Source organism: Leucopleurus acutus (genome assembly GCF_964270905.1).
Source record: "Leucopleurus acutus genome assembly, chromosome: X".
Taxonomy (NCBI): domain Eukaryota; kingdom Metazoa; phylum Chordata; class Mammalia; order Artiodactyla; family Delphinidae; genus Leucopleurus; species Leucopleurus acutus.
Window position 1 is genome coordinate 88,638,491 of NC_139148.1, and position 24,500 is coordinate 88,662,990.

At 40.7% G+C, this 24,500-nt stretch overlaps 1 protein-coding gene across 1 annotated transcript; it reads left to right on the forward strand.

Moving 5' to 3' along the window:
- Positions 1 to 345: 345 nt before the first annotated feature.
- LOC309978024 (melanoma antigen preferentially expressed in tumors-like) lies at positions 346 to 3,038 on the forward strand (the record flags this gene model as incomplete). Its single annotated transcript, XM_082864388.1, has 3 exons — positions 346 to 635; positions 1,090 to 1,692; positions 2,525 to 3,038. 3 exons carry the CDS (start codon positions 346 to 348, stop codon positions 3,036 to 3,038), a joined length of 1,407 nt encoding a protein of 468 aa, XP_082720514.1.
- Between the last annotated feature and the right edge of the window lie 21,462 nt (positions 3,039 to 24,500).

Here is a 24,500-nt window from a genome sequence, read left to right on the forward strand (position 1 = left end):
GCTCCTCAGGAGGAAATAATTTGAGGAAGGCAGCTAGGTGGTCAGCATTGTCTTCTGCTAACTTACCTCTGATTTCTAATGGCATTTTATCTCATGTAAGTGTGTGTGTGTGTGTGTGTGTGTGTGTGTATACACACGTTTGTGTACACATATTTATTTAAATATACACACAAGTCCGTTTTCATTCTATTCCTATAGTAGAGGTCACTTGAGTTGGCCCTATGATTCACCACATACTTATTCAATAAGTGTTTTGCCCATAGCTAACCCTGGAAGCAAACAAGTGACTATAGGTATCTTCTCAGGATTTCTAAAAATTCTCCACTCTGAAGCAGGTTTTTGAAGATGGACCAAAAGACCACAGTCACCCTCCTAGAGCTTGCTGCAAAGAGTCTGCTGAATAATGAGCCTGCAGCTATCCATGCCCTGGACGAAATCCCAAGAGACCTCTTTGTTCCATTGTTCAACGCTGCCTTCTCTGGTGGGCATAGGATGATACTAAAGGCAATGGTTAGGGTTTGGCCTTTTCGCTGTCTCCATATTGGGTCATTGAACACACGAAAGTCATACTATGACATCTTGGAAGCCATGATTGATGGTCTGCAGATCCTCCCTGCCCAGAACTCTTCCTCTTGGTAAGACTATTACCAGTAGAGACGCAGGGAGTCAGCAGGAGTGTATGCTGTAGCCTGGGGCAGGGGAATACCCAACGGTCTCCCAACTGTAGCCAATGGTGAATACTGCAGTCTTTGCAGAGCTGTCGGTCAGCACTTGGGGTCACCTTCGGGACTCTATTGCCTTATAGTGTTGATTATAGAATAGAGGTGTTTGGGGATACTATGAATGGATCTGAGTGCGATTACACAAAAGTGGAATATGGGCATTGAGACAGGGAAAGACCGGAGGTGAAGGAGGGGGTGGGGAAAGGATGAAAGACGCTGCATTTGTGTGGAAAGAACTTCTTGGTGAATGGCAATGAAGTGAAAACCAGGGTTAAAGTGTTCTGTCCCTGCTTCTCATCATTGATCTTGCTGGGTTATATTAAAATCAGCTATCTCTCATGTGTTCTGTCTCTTCCTTTCCTTACAGGGGGCCCAAACTGAGGATCCTAGATTTAAGATGTGACCTGGACTGTGAGACAATATGCTCTGAGATTGGGACCGCATTCCCTTTCTGTTTTAAGTCATGCATTTACTCTCAGCACTCTATCCTTAAGATAGAAGAAGCTCAGCATAGAGTCATGTGCCTCGGGATTGGTAATTCCGGGTCTGAGCCTCAGTCAGCTCAGGAATCCATGGAATTACTAGTGGATATTTCCCTCAATAGTACCTTGAGAACAGAGCAATTCCTCTCTTTCCTTTGTAGTAAAATTCAGCAGAATGTTGGGTCCTTGCACGTCTGCTGCAGAGATTTGCAAATCGATAGAATGTCTGGGCACAAAAGTATCCTGCAGTTTCTGGATCTGGGGTGCATTGAGAACCAGGAAATGGATCAGGCTAATCTGAGTGAAGTCGTCACCCTTTTGGCTCAGGTGATCCACCTGAACAGCCTTACTCTGTGTGACATCCCCTTTAAATCTTTTAAGAGAAGGAACTTCAGATCTTTTCTCCTCTGCCTTGGGCGGCTGGACCATCTCCAGGAGCTCAGCTTGTCTTTCTTCTGCCTCACAGATCAACTGCACAAACTGCTCAGGTGAGGGGGTGGGGAGGAACCTGGGTTCCCTGATCACCTCATTGTTAACACAGAAGAGACCATGCTTGGATCTTCCTAAGCTCCTTGTAACCCATTTCTCTCTTTGCCTCAGCATAGGCACTGCTGGGAGTTTGAATGTAGCCGCGGGAGAGAGAGTACCTTATGTTGAGCAGCAGATGAGGTTAGAAAAGGAAGCTGTGCTCATTCATTCATTCATTCATTCAGTGACCGTGGGCAGACCCTAAAAGAAGTCTGTAAACATACTGGTAAAAAAGACTCAGTCCTTCTCCTATTGGATTTTACAGCTCTCTAGAGAGGAAGGGGAGGCATTCAGATGGAGAAACATTAAGCTATAGGACTAATGCACATGCCCATGGATGGGCCCCAATAGTTAACACTGCCAGATAATTTTGCTCCTGTATTTCCCCCAAGCTTTAGACCCTGAATGGAGAGCTTGTCATCTGGGTACTAGTCAAAGGAAACCCTCAGTTGGCTGCTTTCCCAGACCCATCCTCACCAAATAAGTGAATCAGATCCAACACTGATTATGTCGTATATACTAAGTGCATGCAATTTCTTCACTTAATCTTTCCCACAGTTCTGTATAATAATTACTGCTGTGCACATTTTCAGGATTGAAACCCTGTACCTCAGAGTGGTAAAGTAACTTTCTCAGGGTCACAAATCTATAAAGTCTGATCCCAAAGTCCACATTGTTAACCACCTTTGCAAACCATGAACACAGTAGTTTATTCTAGAGCCTTAGGTACCTAAAATTTGGGGGTCATTGCCCTCATTCTTCTGAAATAACCTTACATTTTTCTCTCTGTAGAGTTGTGCCACCTCAGTTGGATTCACTGTATCTACCTCACTGTCACCTTTCTCACAGAGATGTCACTGTCCTGTCCCAGAGCTCTCAGGCCACCCACCTAAGGGTATTGAGTCTCAGTAACAACCAGATCTTCTCAGAAGTTTATGAGCCCTTCCAGGCTCTGCTGGAGAAGGTCTCAAGCACCCCGCAACATCTGGAGATAAACAATTGTATGATAACTGATTCTACTCTCTCTGCCGTCCTCCCAGTCCTGAGCCACTGTACCCACCTCCATGTCCTTAGCTTTGCCTTCAATCCCATTACAATGCCTGTGCTCAAGAGCCTTCTGCAGCACTTGACATCCTTGATGAAGCTGAAGTATGTGATTTATCCTGTCCCTGTCTATTGCTACAAGGAATGGATTTTTCATGACCATTTGGACCGACAGAAACTTGCTGAAGTTCAAGCTCAGCTGGAAGCGATGCTGCACGGGGCACAGAGGAACGACATGAAATGGGTCAGTTGTTCAGAGTGATTTCCACAGCACAGGGAGGTGTTTCAACACTGATGAGTGTGGCCATGAAAGCATTCACTTTTTTTTTTTTTTTTGCCTGATACCCAAGTTTGTAGAGACACATATATAAAGTTCTACTGTTCTAGGAAACTGGGGTTAGGAACACTGGATATGTAAACTGATCTCTATAAAAGAGGAACTTTAAAAAGGAAATAGAGGAATTTGAAAGGTCCGCTGGATCTCTTGCCCACTGCCCTCTACATTTTCTGGTTGCTAACCACAGTGTTGGGTATGTGACGTAAGCTGACCCAGTCATGGTACATCATTTCCTTATCCACACTGATTGGTTCACTTATCCATTTATGGGCGCTTGACACAAGTCAGATCAATTGAAACTCTTCCTAGAGGTGGTAGTTGTTGAATAATTTTACCCTCTAGGGACCTGCAAACTTCTTGTATTTCTGATTACCTCAGGTAGCTTATGAGAAGCTGTATGCAACTAAAAGGAAACAAACAAACTATGTCAACTACCTACTGGTATCTTCATCAGCATATTGCTACCTGATTTCCCAGGTCTCAGACCCCTGGCTCAGTTATTCCTTAATCCACACACATTCACCAAGTATCTGTTATGACTTAGGTACTTTTCCAGGCGCTAAGAAAGATAAAGTCTCTGATCTCACTCAGAGTGTAGACATTCCTATGATTTGTCAGTTTCTCTACTCTTTCTTGGAAGACTTGGGAAATTATTTATTCCCCAATAACCCAGTATTTTTCTCACTTTTCCCCCTCACATAGTCTGCTCAAATTATCCTCCCAGACTTCGGACTATGAAACAAAGCTAATCAAAACAGCATGGGCCTAACACAAAAACAGACACATCGATCAATGGAATAGAATAGACAGTCCAGAAATAAACCCATGCACGTATGGTCAATTAGTCTACAGAAAAGGAGGCAAGAATATACAATGGAGAAAAGGCAGTTTCTTCAATCAGTGGTGTTGGGAAAACTGGTCATCTATATGTGAAACAAAGATTAGAACATTCCCTCACACCATACACAAAAATAAAATGGTTTAAACAGCTAAATGCAAGACCTCAAAACATAAAACTCCTAGAAGAGAACATAAGCAGAACACGCTTTGATAAAAATCATACCAATATTCCTTTGGATAAATCTCCTAAAGCAAAATAAATAAAAACAAAAAAAATCTAACGAGACCTAATTAAACTTAAAAGCTTTTGCACAGGAAAGGAAACCATCAACAAAAATGAAAAGAAAACCCAAAGACTGGGATAAAATATTTGCAAATGATGTGAGCGACAAGGGGTTAATATCCAAAATATATAAACAACTCATAGAACTCAATATCAAAACGACAAACAACCCAATGATAAATGGGCAGAAGACCTGAATAGACATTTTTCCAAAGAAGATGTACACATGGTTAACAGGCACATGAAAAGATGCTCAGCATCGCTAATATTTAGAGAAATGCAAATCACAACAACATATCATCTCGCACCTGTCAGAATGGCTAGCATCAAAATGTCTACAAATAACAAATACTGAAGAGGATGTGGAGTAAAGGGAATCTTTGTGTACTGTTGGTGGGAATGTAAATTGGTGCAACCACTATGGAAAACAATATGGAGCTCCCTTAAAAACTAAAAATAAAACTACCATAAGATCCAGCAATTCCACTCCTGGATACATATACAGAAAAATAACAAAATCATTGTTTTGAAAAGATACACGCACCCCAAGGTTCATAGCAGCACTATTTACAATAAGAAAGATATGGAAGCAACCCAAGTGCCCATCAACAGATGAATTGATAGAAAAATGTGGCATATATACACACACAATGGAATATTAGCCATAAAAAGAATGAAATTCTGCTCTTTGCTGCAACATGGATGGACCTAGACAATATTATGCTTAGTGAAATGTCAGATATAGAAAGACAAATACTGTATGATACCACTTATATGTGGAATCTAAAAACTAATACAAATGAATGCATATGCACAATGGAAACAGACTCACAGATATAGAAAACAAAATTTTGGTTACCAAAAGGGAGAGGGAAGGTAGGAGGGACAAATCAAATTAGGGGCATGGGATTAAGAGGTACAACTACTATGTATAAAATGGGAAAGCAACACTGATATACTGTATAGCACAGGGAATTATAGGCATTATCTGATAATAACTTGTAGTGGAGTATAACCTGAAAAAATGCTGGATCACTCTGCTGTACACCTAAAACTAATATAATATTGTAATCAACTACATTTCAATTAAAAGAAGAGAAAGGATGCAAAATTATTTAATAATCTGTTCATATTGCTTACATTTTGAGATAATGCACTGCATTTCAAAGACTTACAAAAAAAAACTAAAATTAATTAAACATGGTGGTTAGCACCATGCTTACATAAAACATCTTTAGTTATGCCAGTCTGCTTTAAGATGATAACAGCTTAACTTTGATCATATGCGAAATCTCTACACATTTACTTCTTCCCACCTCATTTTATGTTATTGATGTCCCAGTTTGTATCTTTTATATTGTGAGCACTAATGAATTAGTGCAACTGCATTTATTTTTAATACTTTTGTCTTTCTGTTTTTATACTAAATTTAAAAGTGTTTTATCCACCACCATTACAATGTTGGAGTGTTCTGAATTTGACTATATGCTTACTTTTACGTATGAGTTATATGCTTTCGTAGGTTTTCATGTTGTAAATTTTTTGTTTCCACTCAAAGAACTCCCTTTAGCATTTTTGTAAGGCAGGTCGAGTGGTGAATAACTCCCTCAGCTTTTGCTTGTCTGGGAATGTCATCATTTATCTTTCATTTCTGAAGGATGGCTTTTCTGAATAGAGTATTCTTGGTTGTCGGTTGTTTTCTTTAAGCACTTTGAATATATCATCCCACTCTCTCCTGGACTGCAAGATTTCTTTTCAGAAATCTCCTGATAGCCTTATGCTGTTCCCTTGTATATGACAAGTGGCATTTCTCTCACAGACTTAACAATTCTCTCCTTGAAAAGGGAACCCTCTTACACTGTTGGTGGGAATGTAAATTGATACAGCCACTATGGAGAACAGTATGGAGGTTCCTTAAAAAACTAAAAATAGAACTACCATATGACCCAGCAACCCCACACCTGGGCATATACCCTGAGAAAACCATAATTCAAAAAGTACATGTACCCCAGTGTTCATTGCAGCACTATTTACAATAGCCAGGACATGGAAGCAACCTAAATGTCCATCAACAGAGGAATGGATAAAGAAGGTGTGGCACACATATACAGTGGAACATTACTCAGACATAAAAAGGAACGAAATTGTGCCATTTGCACAGACGTGGATGGACCTAGAGACTGTCATACCGAGTGAAGTAATTCAGAAAGAGAAAAACATATCATAATATGTACCTTATAAGTGGAACCTAGAAAAATGATGCAGATGAACTTATTTGCAAAGCAGAAATAGAGACACGGATGTAGAGGACAGACATATGGATAGCAGAGTGGGAAGGGGGGGTTGAATTGGGAGATTGGGATTGACATATATACACTACTATATATAAAATAGATAACGAATGAGAACCTACTGTATAGCACAGGGAACTCTACTCAATGCTCTGTGGTGAACCAAACGGGAAGGACATCCACAAGAGAGGGGATATATATATATATATATATATATATCTGATTCACTTTGCTGTAGAGCAGAAACTAACACAACATTGTAAAGCAACTATACTCCAATAAAAATTAATTTTTAATAGATATGACAAAAATTCTAGATTGTTGTAAGTATTCAAAATAAATAAGTAAAATATAAACACAGTTAAGAAAAGAAAAAAAAATTATTTCCTTGTCTTTGACTTTTGATATTTTTAGTATAATGTGTCTTCATATAACCTCGTATGAGATGAAACTGTTTGAGGACTTTCGAGTTTTGTGAACTTGGGGGTCCATGTTGCTCCCACAAGTTGGGTGGTTTTCAGCCATTATTTCTATAAATAAAATCACCCCCACACCTCTCTCTCTCTCTCTCTCTCTCTCTCTCTCTTTCTCTCGCTCTCTCTCTCCCCTCCTCCTCCTCCAGGGTCCCCATCATCTATATATGAGTCCATTTAATGGTGTTTTAAAAAACCCATAGATTTTCCCCACTCTTTTTCATTCTTTTTTTTCTCCTCTGATTAGATAACTTCTTTTTGAGTTCATGCATTTTTTCTTCTGCTTGATGAAGTCTGTTTTTATAGCTCTCTATTATATTTCTAAATTCATCCATTGTATTCTTCAGCTCCATAATTTCCTTTTGGCTCCTTTTTGTGATTTCTATCTCCTTGTTGACTTTTTCATTTTGTTCAGGTATTGCTTTTCTGATTTCACTGAGTTGTCTTGCAGCTGGCTTGGCATGTTTAAAACAATCATGTTGAATTCTTTGTCAGGCAATTAATGGACCTCCATTTCTATGGGGTCAGTTACTGGGAAATTATCTTGTATCACTGGTAGGGTGTTGGGCTTCCTATATTTTTCCTGCCCCTGAAAATCTCGTGTTGGTGTCTTCACATTTAAGGAAGGAATCTCCTCCATCAGCCTTTACTGACCTTTATCAGGAGAGAAACACCTGCAACACTCAGCCAAGCTAGGGATACTGGGGGTTCCCTGAGGCCTTTTCTGTGGATTCACCAGCTCTGCCCCTCTTGCTCCATCTTGTGAAGGAAGTGTTTGGATGATACACGCCTTTTCTCAATTGCACAAAGCCGGGACACATGCTGACAGCCTCCTGTTTATTTTCCCCATTTCGGTACCCTGAAGTGTTTAAGGTATGTCTGTTCTCACCATCCAGCAGAGTGGTGCCAGTTCTCTTTATGCACATGTGCATGATCTGTTGAGGCATGAGTGCACCTTCTGCAGGGGTGTCCACGGAATGCCGGTTCTAAGGGGGACCGGCATATAGAGTGCTGGATATGCTCGTGGGCAAATTGAGGCTTCTGTAGGTGATGGGTCCTATGAGGTTTGTAAGGTACAGTCTGTGAGGCAGTTAGTAGAACTGCAGCCCTTTCTTGAGCTTGGTGCCCTGTTTGCTGTGAGCCTTTGCCCTTTCCCCTTCTCCTTGCTATCCCAAGACTATTCAGCCATGCTCATCACCTCTGGGTTCTGGGTTTGGGCAAGAAAGAAGTGGGATTCCTGGGCAGCGTCTAGCACCACTGGGTATTCAGGTGCTCACCACATTCTCACTATCTCCCATGGGAGGAATTGCAGGCCTAGTGCATCTATCTAGGCATTGATATGTGTAGCCTTGCGGGAAGTTTGATATTGGTAGGGTGAAGCTGTTCTTCCTACTCTCTTCAACGTGTCTGTTCTTGGAATTTTTTTTTAAAGGATCAGGGTGTTGGGGCTTCCTCACTTGATACTGGGGCCCCCACAAAAACACTCTCACCCATGGCTGATTAGGCAAAATGTTTACTTGGAGACTCCTATTCTGCCAACTTCCTGACGTCACACTCTAGAACTATGATTTGAATGGAAAAATGTTTGAGTGGATAAAAAGAAGCAGCCCAGGAAAAAGTTCATTCTCGACTAGGACTACGAAAATCTATGAACCACAATTTTATTTTCAATGGTTTTCACGTGGATGGGGTTTCCGAATTGTACTGGAGAGTCATATCATGACAAAAGACACAGCTTATGAATAAGCACCCTGTACAGAATCCTTATCTTCTCACTTCTCTCCATCCTTTGCCCAGAAGAAATTTTAATTGTGGATGTAATTTCCTATTTCCATGCTATGGTAATCCTCACAGGATAAGCCTCTTATTCGACCTATTATATTCAACCTAGGGCTGTAGAATTTTACATCATGATGGTTGGTGGGTAGGGATATTCAACTCTACGCCACAGCACAGTAACTGCAACCGTTTCTCTTCTTTCGAGGTGGATGGACCTAGAGTCTGTCATACAGAGTGAAGTAAGTCAGAAAGAGAAAAACAAATACCGTATGCTAACACATATATATGGAATTAAGAAAAAAAAAAGTCATGAAGGACCTACGGGTAAGATGAGAATAAAGACACAGACCTACTAGAGAATGGACTCGAAGATATGGGGAGGGGGAAGGGTAAGCTGTGACAAAGTGAGAGAGTGGCATGGACATATATACACTACCAAACGTAAAATAGCTAGCTAGTGGGAAGCAGCCACATAGCACAGGGAGATCAGCTTGGTGCCTGGTGACCACCTAGAGGGGTGGGATAGGGAGGGTGGGAGGGAGGGAGACAAAAGAGGGAGGAGATATGGGAACGTGTTTGTATGTGTGGCTCGTTCACCTTGTTGTAGGGCGGAGGCTGGCACACCATTCTAAAGCAATTGTGCTCCAATAAAGATGTTAAAAAAACAAACAAAAAAACCACTGACAGTAAACTTACGTCCATATATCTTAACGAATTTCAAAAAGGAACAAAGAGAAACAGGTTCTGAATGCAATTTCCATAATGATACAGCCCCATATGATGCTGTCTCCTGTGTACTGTTGCTAGGTAAGTCAACTTTGCTTTCTGAAAGTAAAGTCACATACGACATCTAGTTTAGTTGTACATATGTGTGTTAGAACAAGAAGAATTTGAGTATTTACCTTTAGGTAAACAGCATCACAACTGTTCTGTTGCTCCCCTTTCCCAATTCTCTGTGTTAGATAAAGCCACTCCTCCTCCTAAAACCACTGGCACCAACTTCCAAAGTGGCCACCTCAAAACAGAAAAGATAAAAGAAGGAAAGTTTGTTCCCGTGAAATCCTGCCAAATCTCATGCAAGAGAAATGGTTTATCATGCTGCCTAAACACAGTGCCTGATAAATGTAATGCCTAAACTGGACCCCAGATACACAGATCTTTAAACATAGAGTTTCTTCCCCGACCCCGCGATACATAGTAGAGCATGGTGACAGGGCCCCACTGATGTAACTAAATGTTTTCAAAATGTCCTGAGGAACTCCTGATCGCCATCTCAGAGAAAGAATGATTGATTTGAGTTATCAGGTCTGACAGGAGCAAAATCTGACTTAAGAGGGATAATGAGGAGGCCAGAATTGGACTTTTGGTGAAAAATGTTGACCCCAATCACCATCAGGAGAGCATAGTTAGGCTCGATAAAATTGTTCTGCATCTTGCACTGTTCATCTGCTCATCTGTATCTAATTATAACAACTATATCAGGTCTTGGTGTCAGATTCCATCCTATGACTACATGGAGATGTTTCCTAAATCCAGTGTAAAGTTTCATAATAGGCTCTATTTTAAATAAAGATATGCCTCCTTTTTTGTCTCTTGAATTTATGTGTCCCACAAATAATTCTCCACAGTTACATAAGACACAGTGACCTGCACGAATAACTGTCTTCTCTTACAATTCTTTACACCAAACTAGGACATTTTTCAGTAGGCCTAGAACCACAGAGTCTCTTGTCTTTCTTAATACCTCAACTATAACCACAGTGGAAAATTTGATCTGTTGCATTTTCTTCAGCTCATTTATGCAGCCATGCCACATTGCAGGAATCTAGCAAAATAATCCGAACAATGTAAAGCATCGTTTACCGAGGCCAGCAAACCAGAAAGATCAGATCACACTTATTTTGGACATACTGATGATCCTGCAGTTTCCCACACAAATAAGCAAAATAGGTGTTTCTGGATTTGCAATAAAAAAAAAACCCCTACAATATATATTGTCCTACTCCTTTCTCTGTTCTTTCTGTGCAGACACAGACGGAATATGCACTGTAAACCCTAATGAATTCAGATTCCACTCATTTGTAGTTGTTGTAATTCAGGCACGGGGAGTATGGTGACTAAACTTTATGATACCTTCTTTTCAGTGTTTATTTAAAAGAAGGAAATGTTTTCAGCTATCATCAAGCAATTCATAAACAACTCATATACACATATTTCACATATCAGAGATACGTTTATATCTATACACAAACCTTAAATAGAGGCCATGAAATAGACTCAAATTTGACTGGGTCTAATTAGCGTGGCATCCCAAAGAGCTCTCTCATGATCTCAAATTTTCAGTAAGTGGGGCTGATTTGCCAGATTTTGTGAATTAGTAAGGCTGAACCCAATGTTACCTTCTGGTGAGGAACCTGGTGGGTGAGCAGAACACAGAGTCTGGAGCCAGACGGCCTGTGGGCCACTCCTGGTGTGCCACCTGCAATATCCGTGACCTCTTAGTCAAGTGATTGATTTAATACCTCTGGACTTCAGTGTTCACATTTGGAAAGTTCTGTAACAGTACGTAACCTATAGAGTTACCTCTCTTAAATGAGTTATCCTTCTCAAGTGTGTGGCCTGCAGTAATCGCTATACACTTTTCCTCCGAAATTAACAACTACAACTCATTAGATTTGGTTTAATTTCCTTCAGACCTGCCTGAAACTGAAGTCAACAGCGCTTACCTGTACCCACTGCTTAGGCTCTTAACAGTACTTTCTACAGCATGCCCAGGACTGTGGTTTGGGGGAGGACTTATTTCATCCTCATGTGTTAATTTGTTATGTGTTAAATTTCATGTGCTATCGGGAGGGGGGGGAAGCACATAAAATTAACACATTAGAGTGGGGTGGGTGTAGGTAAAGCCCAAGCTTGTGTGCTTAGAAGGTCACTCGAGGCACCAACATCACAGAGCAGATGAGGAATGTGGGCAATCTCAGATCTCCTGTTCTCCCGAAGGTAATGTTCCCCTGAAACTTGCAGATCAAGTAGAACCCTACTGTCATTGGACCCTACTGTCATTGGACCCTACTGTCAGAAAGCTGACTCAGCCCTCCCAGGCACATGAGATTTGTGGGATCCTAAAGCTGCGGATCATGTGGCTGCTGCCATCCTGTGGACAATAGTTACCTGACAGGCCCAGCCCTTCCTGTCCGGTCAGAACCCTAGGCCCTTAAACCCAAAGGGCATGTGGTCTCTTTGGCCCTGTTGCCGCCATGACCCTGTGGTAGCTCCAGCCCTTCAAGTCACTAGAGCATGGTGGACTCCTGAACCCTGCATGTCACGTGGCTCCTTCTCTCATGTGACCCTGACTAGCTACCAGCATGTGGTAACCTCAGCTGATGTGATCTACTGCTTACGGTTATGTGGATGCTATGATCTGGTACCCTTCCCAGCAGGGTACATGTCAAGTTCAGCAATCTCCATCACGTGAAGGTTGTGGGCTACTAAACGCTGTATAACCATGTATGGGCAACAGTGTGTCTCCTACCACACGTGGCACCCAAAATTCTTCCACTCATGTCAGCTCTGCAGCTTCTGAACCACTTGCTGTTGGTCAAGTGGACCTTATGGTCATTGCCATCATGTGGTCAGGTGAGACTCAGGCCCCTCAGTCACGTGAAGATTGAGGGCTCTTCAGTTCGGTGGTTCAGGTGGTCCCCGAAATCATGTGATCACCTACGGTCGTGCAGGAGGGTCTGCTCTTTAAGAGTGGGGAGGGTCTATTCAACTGCAGTTCGGCTTAACCTCCAGAAGAGTCAGACCCATAGGTGCAGAAGACCTTTAGAGCTGTGGTGGGTGCTCTGGCTGAGGGGGGACTTTGAGGAGACTCTGGCTCAGATCCCAACCTTTCCACCAACTTTTATATCCTGCCGCGGTGGGTGGTACTCGGGTAGGAGGTGCCCCCGCCGATACTAGAAGTTTACTCAGGGAACTGGGCTTTTAGAGGCGCCCAAGCAATGTCAGATCGAGGTCCGGCAAAGAGCCAAGGGCCCGAGAGAGAGTGTTGGACGGAGGTGGGGGGCGGGAGGGGGCTTCTGGATACGGCCTAACTGTTGTACAGTTGGCAGAGAAAGCCTGTGGGTGTGTGCGACCTGAACCTGGACTTACGGGAGCAGCTACTGGTAGAGAGTGAAGTGGAGGAGGAGGATGGCCTGGCCTGGGTGGGTGGGGTGGCCGTGGATGGGGTGGCTGGGGTTCATGGACTTGGATGTCATCTCTCAGCAGCAGGGTCCTGGCCTGTCATGAAAAGTGGTATTGAATGAGTCAAGTTGAGCAGATAGCGAGATTGTGTTTACATTTATGGGGGAGAAATACTTCTTGATACATGGCTCAAGAATATTGTCACTTGTGATAATTTATATTACATGATGCTTAAATAATCCACTTTATTTTTCTCTCACTTCAGCATTTCCAAGCTTGTTCTGCAAAACACTAGGGCCACAAAAAACAGCAACAACGAAATTGGACTCTACTTCAGAGACGTGTGGAACATACAGGACTAGAGGTAAATGAATTTCCATACCATAGGATGTTTTTTAGGTAATATGCTAATATGCAATATGAATGTCAAAGGCAAGGATAGTTTCCCCAACTTATGCGGGGATGATACATTTTTCCACAGAGCATCGGAGGAACGAGTGTTGCCAGAAAATATTCTGGGAAGACCTGTCCACACTAAATCTCCTACCACTTTAAAACCTTGTGCCTTTGCTTACTAAGAGCAAGGAATGTATGTATATAATTATTATAATCTATTCTTCTTCTCTTTAAGAAATTACTTATTGCTCTGAAATGCATTTTATCTTATCTCATCAGCCAGTCTCCCTCCTGCTTAAATCTATTCACTTTTTAGTCTTCAGAGGTAACCTCAATTTCTAAACATATGTCTGCTAGCGTGGTGGCAAAGACAAGTGCGTAAGTGCACATCATTAAGCAGTCTTCTCTATAGCAACAAATATACTGCCCCGCTCTGGAAAGAAAAGTACAACTTACCTGTCAGGATGAGCAGACACAATACCTCTCATTTTATACAAATATCCCACACTTTTCCAAACAGTTTTATTATTATGTAATAATTAAAGCTGCCATGTTTTGAGTTCCTATTATGTGTCAAGCACTGTGATAACCTCGTCATGTAAGTTAAGTCATTTCACCCTCAGAAAAATCCTGAGAGGGTGTTATTTCAGTTGGCAGATGAGATACGTCAGTCAGGAGAGGCTGAGCTATGCTGTGGTCATAGACAATCCCCAAATATCACTGGCTTATTCCTCACTCCCACTACATGTCCATGGCAGGTGCACGTCCATCACAGGATGGTGGATGTCGGAGATCTGATCTCTTCTTACTGGAATGACTTGGAGACTGAACCCGACAGAGCAGCCACCATCTAGAAAGTTGTCGTTCGCTGTGCCTGAGGGGAAGAGGGCCCTGGGCCTGGAGGGAGGTCTCACACCAACAACCATATGTTGTGGCCCAGAATTATTTCACATATCACTCAAACCCATTAGCCAGAATTAGTCACATTTATGGCCCTGCCCAAACAAAGGGGATAAAGCAAGAAGTGCGGTTCTTCCAGGGGCCTGGAACAGGGGAGAAATGGAAACACTTGGCAAAGAGGACCACTGATTGCTGCATGACGCAACTGAAATGCAGAGAGATTGAGTACTTGCGTAAAGTCACATGGGCAGTACGGGACAGAGCAGGATTTGAATCGAGACAGGTATGTTTTCAAAGTCGATGTTCTTTACATACTCTTTTCTAAATTGTATGCGATTCTCTTAAATGAAATACGTGTATACTCTTGACCCCTGAAAAACGCGGGGGTTGGGGACGCCGACCCCCTGCACAGTCAAAACTCTGCAGATAACTTTTGAGTCCCCCCAAAACGTAACTACTAATAGCCTACTGTTGACTGGAAGCCTTCCCGATAACATAAACAGTGGATTAACACATATTTTGTGTGTTATATAGTGTATTCTTGCAATAAAGTAAGCCAGAGGAAAGAAAATGTTATTAAGAAAATCATAAGGAAGAGAAAATACATTTACAGTACTGTGCTGTATTTATTGATACCGTAAGTTTGCATCATCTGCTTACAAAATGAATCGTCTTTCCGTCAGTACCTACATCAATACTGTCTTATATGATACAAAACATGGTAGATGTTATATTTACTACTAACACTAGACACCAAAAGTAGAAAGATCGTGTGAAAAAGAAATTCATATTTTTTTACAGGTATAGGGATTTGTGCATTGATAACGATAAAGCAGCAATATGATTGCTTTATGGTTGTCTAGTGTGATGGATACCATTGCTTCATGCTAGCCTAGACCATACACTAATGAATGAATCATTATAAAACTTTTATTGCATACAGTATCACAGTCATCTTCATAATACAGCATTGGAAACATTGTTATACTAAAAGAAACACATACCTGTGGTGATGATAGGCTGATACGTAGTTTCTCCAATTATGAGAGCGACACAGACAGAGAGAAACAGACAGACAGACGTACTGTACGGGTATGTAATTCTTTGAAAGCAAAGTTATAAAACAGTAAGAAAACTAACACGTCATTATTTTTTTATTAAATATCACTCACCTTATGCCTGTGTAAGGATAGGCTATCCACTTCAATACCTGTCTTGTACACGATGTTCTACACTAGTATTTTTTATACCTTTGTTGAAAAAACATGCACGTATAAGCAGACCCACGCAGTTCAAACCCTGTTGTTCCAGGGTCAGCTGTACTTAACAGTAGTGCTCCAGTTCCCTCTTCCTTAAACATCTGATGTGCCAACAGTGGAACTGAATACACGTGGTGGCAGTGGCAGCACTGCAAAGCTGCGGGCCTCTTCCAAACAGATGAATGGATTGGATATTTGAGTGTTCATTATATTCAAACATAAAAATTAGAAAATAAAGCATGGTGGTAGATGAAAAGCCTGTTCATGGATCATTTACTTTATAAAATTTAATCTGTCTTTCCACCTTTTCAAGGAAAAATAATAAAAATAAGAACAGAAATGAACGGAACTGATAACAGATATGACAGAGACCAACAACAATAAAAAAATGCCAGCTGCAAGCACTTTAGAAAGATAAGATAATAAGGAAACATCTGGCAACAAGGGTCAAGAAAATTAGAGATATGGCACGGAGAAGCCACTCTGAAGTGAGAAAAGCTGCCACACTTTCAGTTTCAGCAAAGATTCAAAAGATACAACAGTGTTATGGAAAAGATATGCTGATAAATTTAAAATTTAGAGAAAACAGATCAATCCCAGAGAAAAACATGATTTTCCATGCTAAAGAAACAGAAAATCTTAATATTATTAAACGTATTCTTGACAAAGAATACACAAGAAGGCAAAATTATTAGCCAATCTCAGTTAGTTACACAAATGCAAAACGTATACATAAATTAATAGCAAGCTAAATCCTGCCACGGCGAAGACAGGAAACACAGTATGACAAAGTCGTGTTTAATCCCAAGCATGCCACATTGGTTTAACATTAGGAGATCTGTGAAGTTAACTTAGCCCATTAGTGAAATAAAGGAAGGAGGATTATCACAAAATATTCAGTAAAAAAAGGCCTACAAAAATTGAAACAACCAATCAGCAGTAAAACTGACAATAACAGGAATTCTCAGCAATTCATAAATTGAAAGATGTTTCTTTAGACTGACAACAGATATTAAAAATAGGGTAAACTACATCAAACATCATACTTAATAGCGAAATGTTGGAAGCATTCCCTTTAAAATCAGAAGAGAGACAAAGATGACTTACATGACCACTTTGTTTTAGCATCATACTACATCTCCTAGGCAGTACAGTGAGCCAGAATGTATATATGCATCTATACACATGGGAATTAATAAATGTGTACAAGGGAAAATAAAGCTGTCAAGATAACATAGTTACCTTCATGTAAATTCAAGAGACGCTAAGGAAACTAAGATTAATGATAGAGATTAATAAGTTTGTTGAGTATAAGACTAATATACACAAAATAATTGTAACAAATAGAAAGTACCATTTCCATTCGGAATATACCATTTACAGAAGCAAAAATTATAACGTTCTATAAAATCAACTATGAATCGGATTCCATTGGCAACTCTTCTGACATACGTGAACACTCATAAGCTTTCTGTTTAGTGACCAAAAAGCTAAAAACATGAAACCAGTGCGTGATGAAACCAGTGTGTGTGTGTGTGTGTGTGTGTGTGTACACATTAACCAGAACCCCTTACAGCTTGGGTTCTAAATGGGATATTGGTGGTATCAAGCATACGCACCATCCTGAGACTTGGAGGCGTAACTGAATGACATGGGAGCCACATATGGCTCAGTGACATGGTCAACTGTGTATGATGGGAGGGGTCTCTGGTTCTTATGGAGCAGTCACAGCAGAGTGCCTGGAATGCATACATGTCAGTTAGCACACAGGCAGCAGTGGTGTTTCAGCTATAGCAGTCCCAAAGCGTGAGTGGACTTCCCCTGGCTGCATAGCATCCAAGCCGGCTTTTCTGGCCCTCACAGAGTTTTTGTCAGCTATGGAATATATTTTATTAACAGTGTCCTATTTTTATAAAATAGCTATTAGAACGAATAGCTGGCATAGGCAAGTGGGAACTTTGATTGAAAGAGTACTTGACACCAAAAGTGGTTGCAAGCCAAGGGCCCTGAAGGAAGTGGGAATCTGAGAAATAGTATTTGGCGTAGGTGGATCTGAAGACAGTAAGGATCGAACTGACATTAGAGGATGAAATATTGGTGTTCCATGGCACACAATGGAAGGAGTTGCAGGAGTTGTCGCCTGTAGTCACTTGAATGAAATGCCTTTGAAGTCAATGTGTCGGTGGACCAAAGAGATGCTGTTAGGGATTCAGAGGACGCTCCCTTCCCCACAGCACTGAGAAACACATTAGTGCGGAGGGCATCTTCATCTTCGAAGTGTTCTGAAGTGGCTGGCTTGTGTAGGCCACAGATGAGATGGGAGATCCCCTCATTTCAGTGGGGATGTTGTGGTCCTGGAGTTGCAGGCCCAGTAGGAGCACTTAACCTCCTGCCTCAAGGTGAGTGCTGTTTACCTTAATAAGCAGCAAGGCTGGAAGGGTAGTCACATTGGTTTGACCTACATCAATCTGTGAATGTGGCTTATTGTACAACAGATCCCGTGGATCTTGAAATATCTGAACATACTCCAAAGTTGCATTTGATCAGTGTAAAAATAAATAAAATATAGATAAGTATTTATTTATAATAAAATATAAGAACATAAAAATAAATAAATCAAGCTCTAGATCTGGTGACTCGAGCTATCATGATGGTGAATGGTAGTCCCTTACTCAATTCCCACACTTGACCCAGAACACGATGAATGAGTGGACTACGAAGGAAGGACCCTACAGTGAAGTCGCAAGTAACTACAGTAAATTTTCTTCCCAGGCTTAGCCAAAGGGACCATCAGCCATTTACTGCTGTTACTGTGCATTTGCTTTAAGGACACATGCTCTTAAGCCAGAGCTCAAAAAACTTTCCCTGGAAAGGGCCAGATGACCAATATTTGAGGCTTTGCAGGTCTTTCAGTTTCCGATGGAGCTACTCAGATCTGCATTGTAGAGCAAAAGCTGCCACAGACACAGCATGGCTGTCTTCCTATAAAACTTTATATATGGACAGGGACATGTGAATTTCAAATAATTTTCACATGCTGGGAAATACGATTCTTCTTTGGATTATTTTAACCATTCGACTATGGAAAAACATTCTTAGCTTGCAGGTCATGCAGAAACAGGCTCGTGGACCATAGTTTACCAATCCCCACTGTAAGCTAATGGAATCACTAGGTCCCCAAAAAGAGCACTGAGTGAAAAGTCAGCAAAGTGAGGTGGCAGGCATTCCTAAGGTCTTCTGCCAAGCATAACCCCAAAGCTGATGCCTTTTAACATAGTAGTTTTCAACCTTGGTTGCACACTGCATCACATGAAGAGTTTTAAAAATGTGATTGCTTGGGTCTGCCTCCAATTCTGTTTTATTTGTTGGGGGTGTAGGCTGGCGCTAGTGATTTTTTCAATCTTTCCAAGTGACTCTAGTGTGTAAACGAGGTTGAGAACTGCCTGAACAATTTAAATGATGAGGGTGCAAGTATTTTACAATATTTAGTTTAAAAATCTTATAATTGTGGTTATGGAAAAATAATATTCCAATAATGAATACACAGAATATTCCAATCATAATAAATACATAACTGTGGTGGAAAGTATGAAATAAGAATTCCCATGTAATAAATGGAGAGTGCTCTCCTTCAAGGAAGGAAAGAAGGAAGGGAAGGAGCGAGGGAGGGAGGGAGCGAGTGAGGGAGGGAGGGAATGGGAAAACACAGCGGTAAGGCAGGGGCCACCAGTGCTAGTGTCAGGGAGGAAGGCTAAACCACTGATGAGCCCAGAGCCAGGTATCGGTTAAAGCCAAGCACTCAGAAGCCCAGGGCTGACTCGACAGTGAAGTCTTCTCTTCAGGAGACAGTCACAACACAGGGTAAGCGTGGAAGGGACAGAACAAACGCAACACATGGAGTGATTGGTACTGAGGGAACAGGAAAAAGAGAAAAGGCTGGAAAAGACCTAAAGATAGTATTTCTCTAGAGAGATAATGGAGTGGTGAAGGTTGAAATTATATCCATTGTACAAGAACAGAGCACTGACCAGGAAGATGGCTGATTGAACACGAGGGTGGAGTTTCACATCCTCCTGAATCTTGATTGAAACAACATTAAAGGTAAACAAATCAATACAATGGTATATTACCCAGCAATAAAAGGCAAGAACACGGGTGGATCTCAAGAAAAGAAAATATGCTAAGTTAAAGAAGCCAGACACAAAGGAGTACAGGATGTGTGATTCCATTTATACTGAATTCTAGAGCAGGAAAAGCTAATATATGGAAATAGAAAGCAGATCAAAGTTTGCATGGGGCCAGGGCAAGAAGAAGAGATTAACTGGGAACCTTTAGGGAGTGTGGTATGTGTTCTATATCTTGATTAAGCTGGTGGTTAGCCTTAACACCTGATTTTTACGTGTAAGGAACTGCGGATCAGGAAAAGTTGGGTGAGTCATGTAAAGTGTTGCAGCTTATTAATCAGTGAGGAGATACTCATATCTGCTTATCAGTGATTAATTGTCTTTGTTATGCTGCGTAAGGAGCCAACAGGTATAGTGCTTCACCCTAAGCACCTGGGAAGACGCTGGCCCAGACACAAACATCCTATTACACAAGCAAAGCATAGATCTGAACGAATAACTATTGTGCATTCCAATCACCCATTTATAAATATAGTTGACACTCTCACACGTTCCTTTGTGTTGACTTCTTAATGTTTATAATTACACATAAAAACATAAGCATCCATTAATATCTTCTTCTGAGGAACCATACTTTAATATACAGTTTTATACCCTGACTTATTTTTTTCACATTGTATCACATATATACAATGGAGTATTACGCAGCCATAAAAAGAAATGAAATTGAGATATTTGTAATGAGGTGGATGGACCTAGAGTCTGTCATACAGAGTGAAGTCAGAAAGAGAAAAACAAATACCATATGCTAACACATATATATGGAATCTAAGAAAAAAAAGGAAAAAAAAGTCATAAAGAACCTAGGGGTAAGACAGGAATAACGACACAGACCTACTAGAGAATGGACTTGAGGACACAGGGAGGGGGAAGGGTAAGCTGTGACAAAGTGAGAGAGTGGCATGGACATATATACACTACCAAACGTAAAACAGATAGCTAGTGGGAAGCAGCCGCATAGCACAGGGAGATCAGCTTGGTGCCTGGTGACCACCTAGAGGGGTGGGATAGGGAGGGTGGGAGGGAGGGAGACGCAAGAGGGAAGAGATATGGGGACATATGTATATGTATAACTGATTCACTTTGTTAGAAAGCAGAAAATAACACACCACTGTAAAGCAATTATACTCCAATTAAGATGCTAAAAAAACAAAAAGAAAGAAAGAAAAGCAGTGAAGAAACAATAGTGCAGTGATAAAGCAGAGTTCTAGTTTCTCCCCAAGGGATAACAACTTGATACATGTCTTTGAGCTGTTATGCAGAAACTATGATCCCCCCTGCCCAGGTGGAGGATGGTGACTCCATGCTGACCACAAGCACACAGACCCCAGACTGGTTAGAACCAGAATGCTGATGATTAAGATCCCTGAAACAGCACCCTGTTTCCTCACCAACAACCAATTAGAGGAAAGTCATGCACCCTGCAGCCCTCACCCCAGATGTCGCCTTTAAAACCCTTCCCTGAAAGTCAGCAGGGAGTTAGAGTCTTCTGAACACAAGCAGCCAGTTCTCCTTGCTTGGCACCCGGAAAATAAACATGGTACTTTCCTTCACCAACAACCCACTGTCAGTAGATTGGCTTTGCTGTGCAGCAGGCGAGTGGACCCAAGTTCTGTCCAGTAATGCAACTGCAACTCTTTCACCATTGTGTGCCATGGAACACTAACGATTCATCCTCTATTACCAACTGGGTCCTTACTATCTTCAGATCCACCTAGACTGGATAATGTATCCCCGATCCCCACTTCCTTCATGGCCCTTTGCTTGCAAACAATTTTGGTGTCAAGTACTCTATTAATCAAAGTCCCCACTTCCTTATGCCAGATATTCATTCTAGCTATTTTATAAAAATAAGACATCTTTAATAAAATATATCACACAGCTTACAAAAATTCTGTGAGGGCCAGAAAAGTGGGCTTGGATGCCACACAGCCAGGAGAAGCCCCCTCATGCCATGGGGGACAGGTATAGCTGAAACACCCCTGGTGCCTATGAGCTAACAAACATGTATGACAGAGACTGAATTCCAGGCACTCTGCTGTGGCTGCCTATAAAAACCAGAGACCTCTCCCATCATATGTAGCTGATCCTGCTTGTGGCTCCCACATTACTCAGTTCTACCTCCAAGTTTCACTATGGTGCACAGGCTTGATACATAGAGATCTTCTTTGGAACCCTAGACAAAAGGAGTCTAGAAAACATACACACACACACACACACACACACACACACACACTAACGTAGGTCTCCATTCTTGTTTTTAGCTTTCCAGGTCTCTACAGTACAGGAAAACATGTAAGAGTGTTTATGAGTGTTGGAATAGTTGCCAGTTGAGCCAACTTGAAGTATATTCCACAGGACCTGTTGTTTTTGCTATCATAAATGGTATATTCACATTGAAAATATTATTTTCTATTTCGTGCAATTATTTTGTATTAGTCTTACATCTAATAAACTGGTTAATCACTATTACTATAATTTTCCATAGATCCTCTTGAGTTTTATATGAAGACAATTATAGTCACATTTTTGTTCCTTTTCACTTTTACACATGTATTAATTAATGTATGTATGTATTTTGGCTTACTGCAATGCCTAGGAGACTCAGTAAGATGTTGAACAGAAGTGATTATATGAATCATCTTTGCCTCTTCTGATTTAGAATGGAATGCTTTTAATGTCTCACTATTACATATGGTGTTTGTTGTAGTTTTCTTAAATTACACATTATCATTTTAAAGAAATATCTTTCTATTCCCAGTTAGCTTAGAGTTATTTTTGTTGTTGTTTAATCTTGATTGGTTGTTGAATTTTATTGCATGCATTTTTTTCTGGTATCTTTGTGATAATCATCCTTTTCTTACTCCCTTATCCTATTAATGTGTTGATCTACATTATGAATCTCCTCATGTTAAACCAACATTGCAAGTTTGGTATAAACACAACTTTGCCCTGCTGTATTATCTGTTTTAGCCATTGCTGGATTAAGTTTGCCATTATCTTATTTCTATTTTTTGCATTTTTATAACAAATTAAGATTCACCAGTAATTTTGCCTTCTCATGAATGCTTTGTCAAGAATAAGCTTAGTATTAATATTTTCTGTTTCCCCAATATAAAGGTTTTTTTCTAGAATTTACCCATTTAGTATTAATTTTCAAATTATCAGCATATCTTTTTCACAACATTAACTTTTAAATCTTTACTGTAAGTACAAGCAAGACACCTTCTTCAAAAGTGGCTTATCTGTGCCTTCTAATTTTCTTGACCCATATTGCCAAAGGTTTCCTTATTTTTTACATTTTGAAAGCACTAACATCTAGCATTTTTATTCAACTCTTCCATATCTGTTATCAATTTCATTAATTTTTGCTCTTATTTTTTTCTTGCCAATATGGAAATGCATGAGATGATTTTTATCAAGTATGTGACAAATCCACAGTCTTTCCATCTACCAACACGTTTTATTTTATAATTGCTATCCTTGAATAGCATGGATATCCAAATATCCAGCACATTTAATTACTTGGAAAAGACCTGTGGCTTACCAATGTGGGGGGTTTAACTAAATCCATTGTTGGAATATCAGATGATTAAGGGTGATGGAACTGCAGCATTGAAGCAAAGGAACTTCTATGATAAGTACATATAAACTTCACTGAAGAGGACAGCATAAAATATAGAAAGGAGTAGGAACAGAAAGAGCACGGACTTTGAAATCATATATCCAGACTGTGCTCTGTCACTTAATGCGTATGTGATTTTAGGTGAGTGTCTTACCTCTCTGAGCCTCAAATCCATCATGCGGTAGTGCTGTTTGCCATGTGTTTCCATTTGTCCCTGTTCCAGCGACCTGGAAGAGCTGTACTTCTTGACCTCCTTTGTTTGGACAGGGCTGTGTATGTGACTGGTTCTGGCTAATGGGTTGTGAGCGACATGTGCTATTTCTGGGCCAGAACATATGGTTCTTGGATTGAGACCTTGCAGGGTCCTCTTCCCCTCAGGCACAGGGACTGACAATGTTCTAGATGATGGCTGCTCTGTCAGTTTGGGTCTCCAAGTCATTCCAGTAAGAATGGCTCAGACCCCCAAAGTCCACCATCCTGAGAGGGGCATGCACCTGCCATGGACATGTAGTCGAAGTGAGGAATAAGCCCCTGAGATACGGGGACTGTCTATTACCACAGCATAATCTAGCCTATCTTGATTCTTGTGTCTTATCTGTAAATTAAAATAACATCCTCTCAGGATTTTTCTGAGGATTAAATGAGAAAACTGGAATGACAAGGTTGCCACAGTGCTTGACATAAAACAGGAACTCAAAAAATGGCAGCTATAATGATTAAATAATAACAACAAACTAGTTTTGAAAAAGTGTGGAAAATTGGTATAAAATGAGAGCTATTTCATCCACTCATCCTTACGGGTAAGTTGTATCATCTGTTCAAGAGTGGGGCATTTTATTTTAGTTTTAAGACTTCCTAATGACTAGCACTTATGCACTTATTTCTTGCCATCATCATATCAGAAACATAAATTGAGGTTATATGTAAAGAATGAAAAACTGGAAAGATTAAGCAAAAGAGAAAAGGACTAATGACATAAGATAAAATGAGTTAGCAATAAGTAATTTCTTAATGACAAGAACAGATTATAATTATTAGTAAGCATACATTCTTCTTAGTAAACAAAGGTACAAGGTATTAATGCGGCAGAAGAGATTTACTTTGAACAGGCTTTCCCAAAATGTTTTCTGAGGAACACTAATACTTCCAGTGGTCTGTGGAAAAATGTTCCA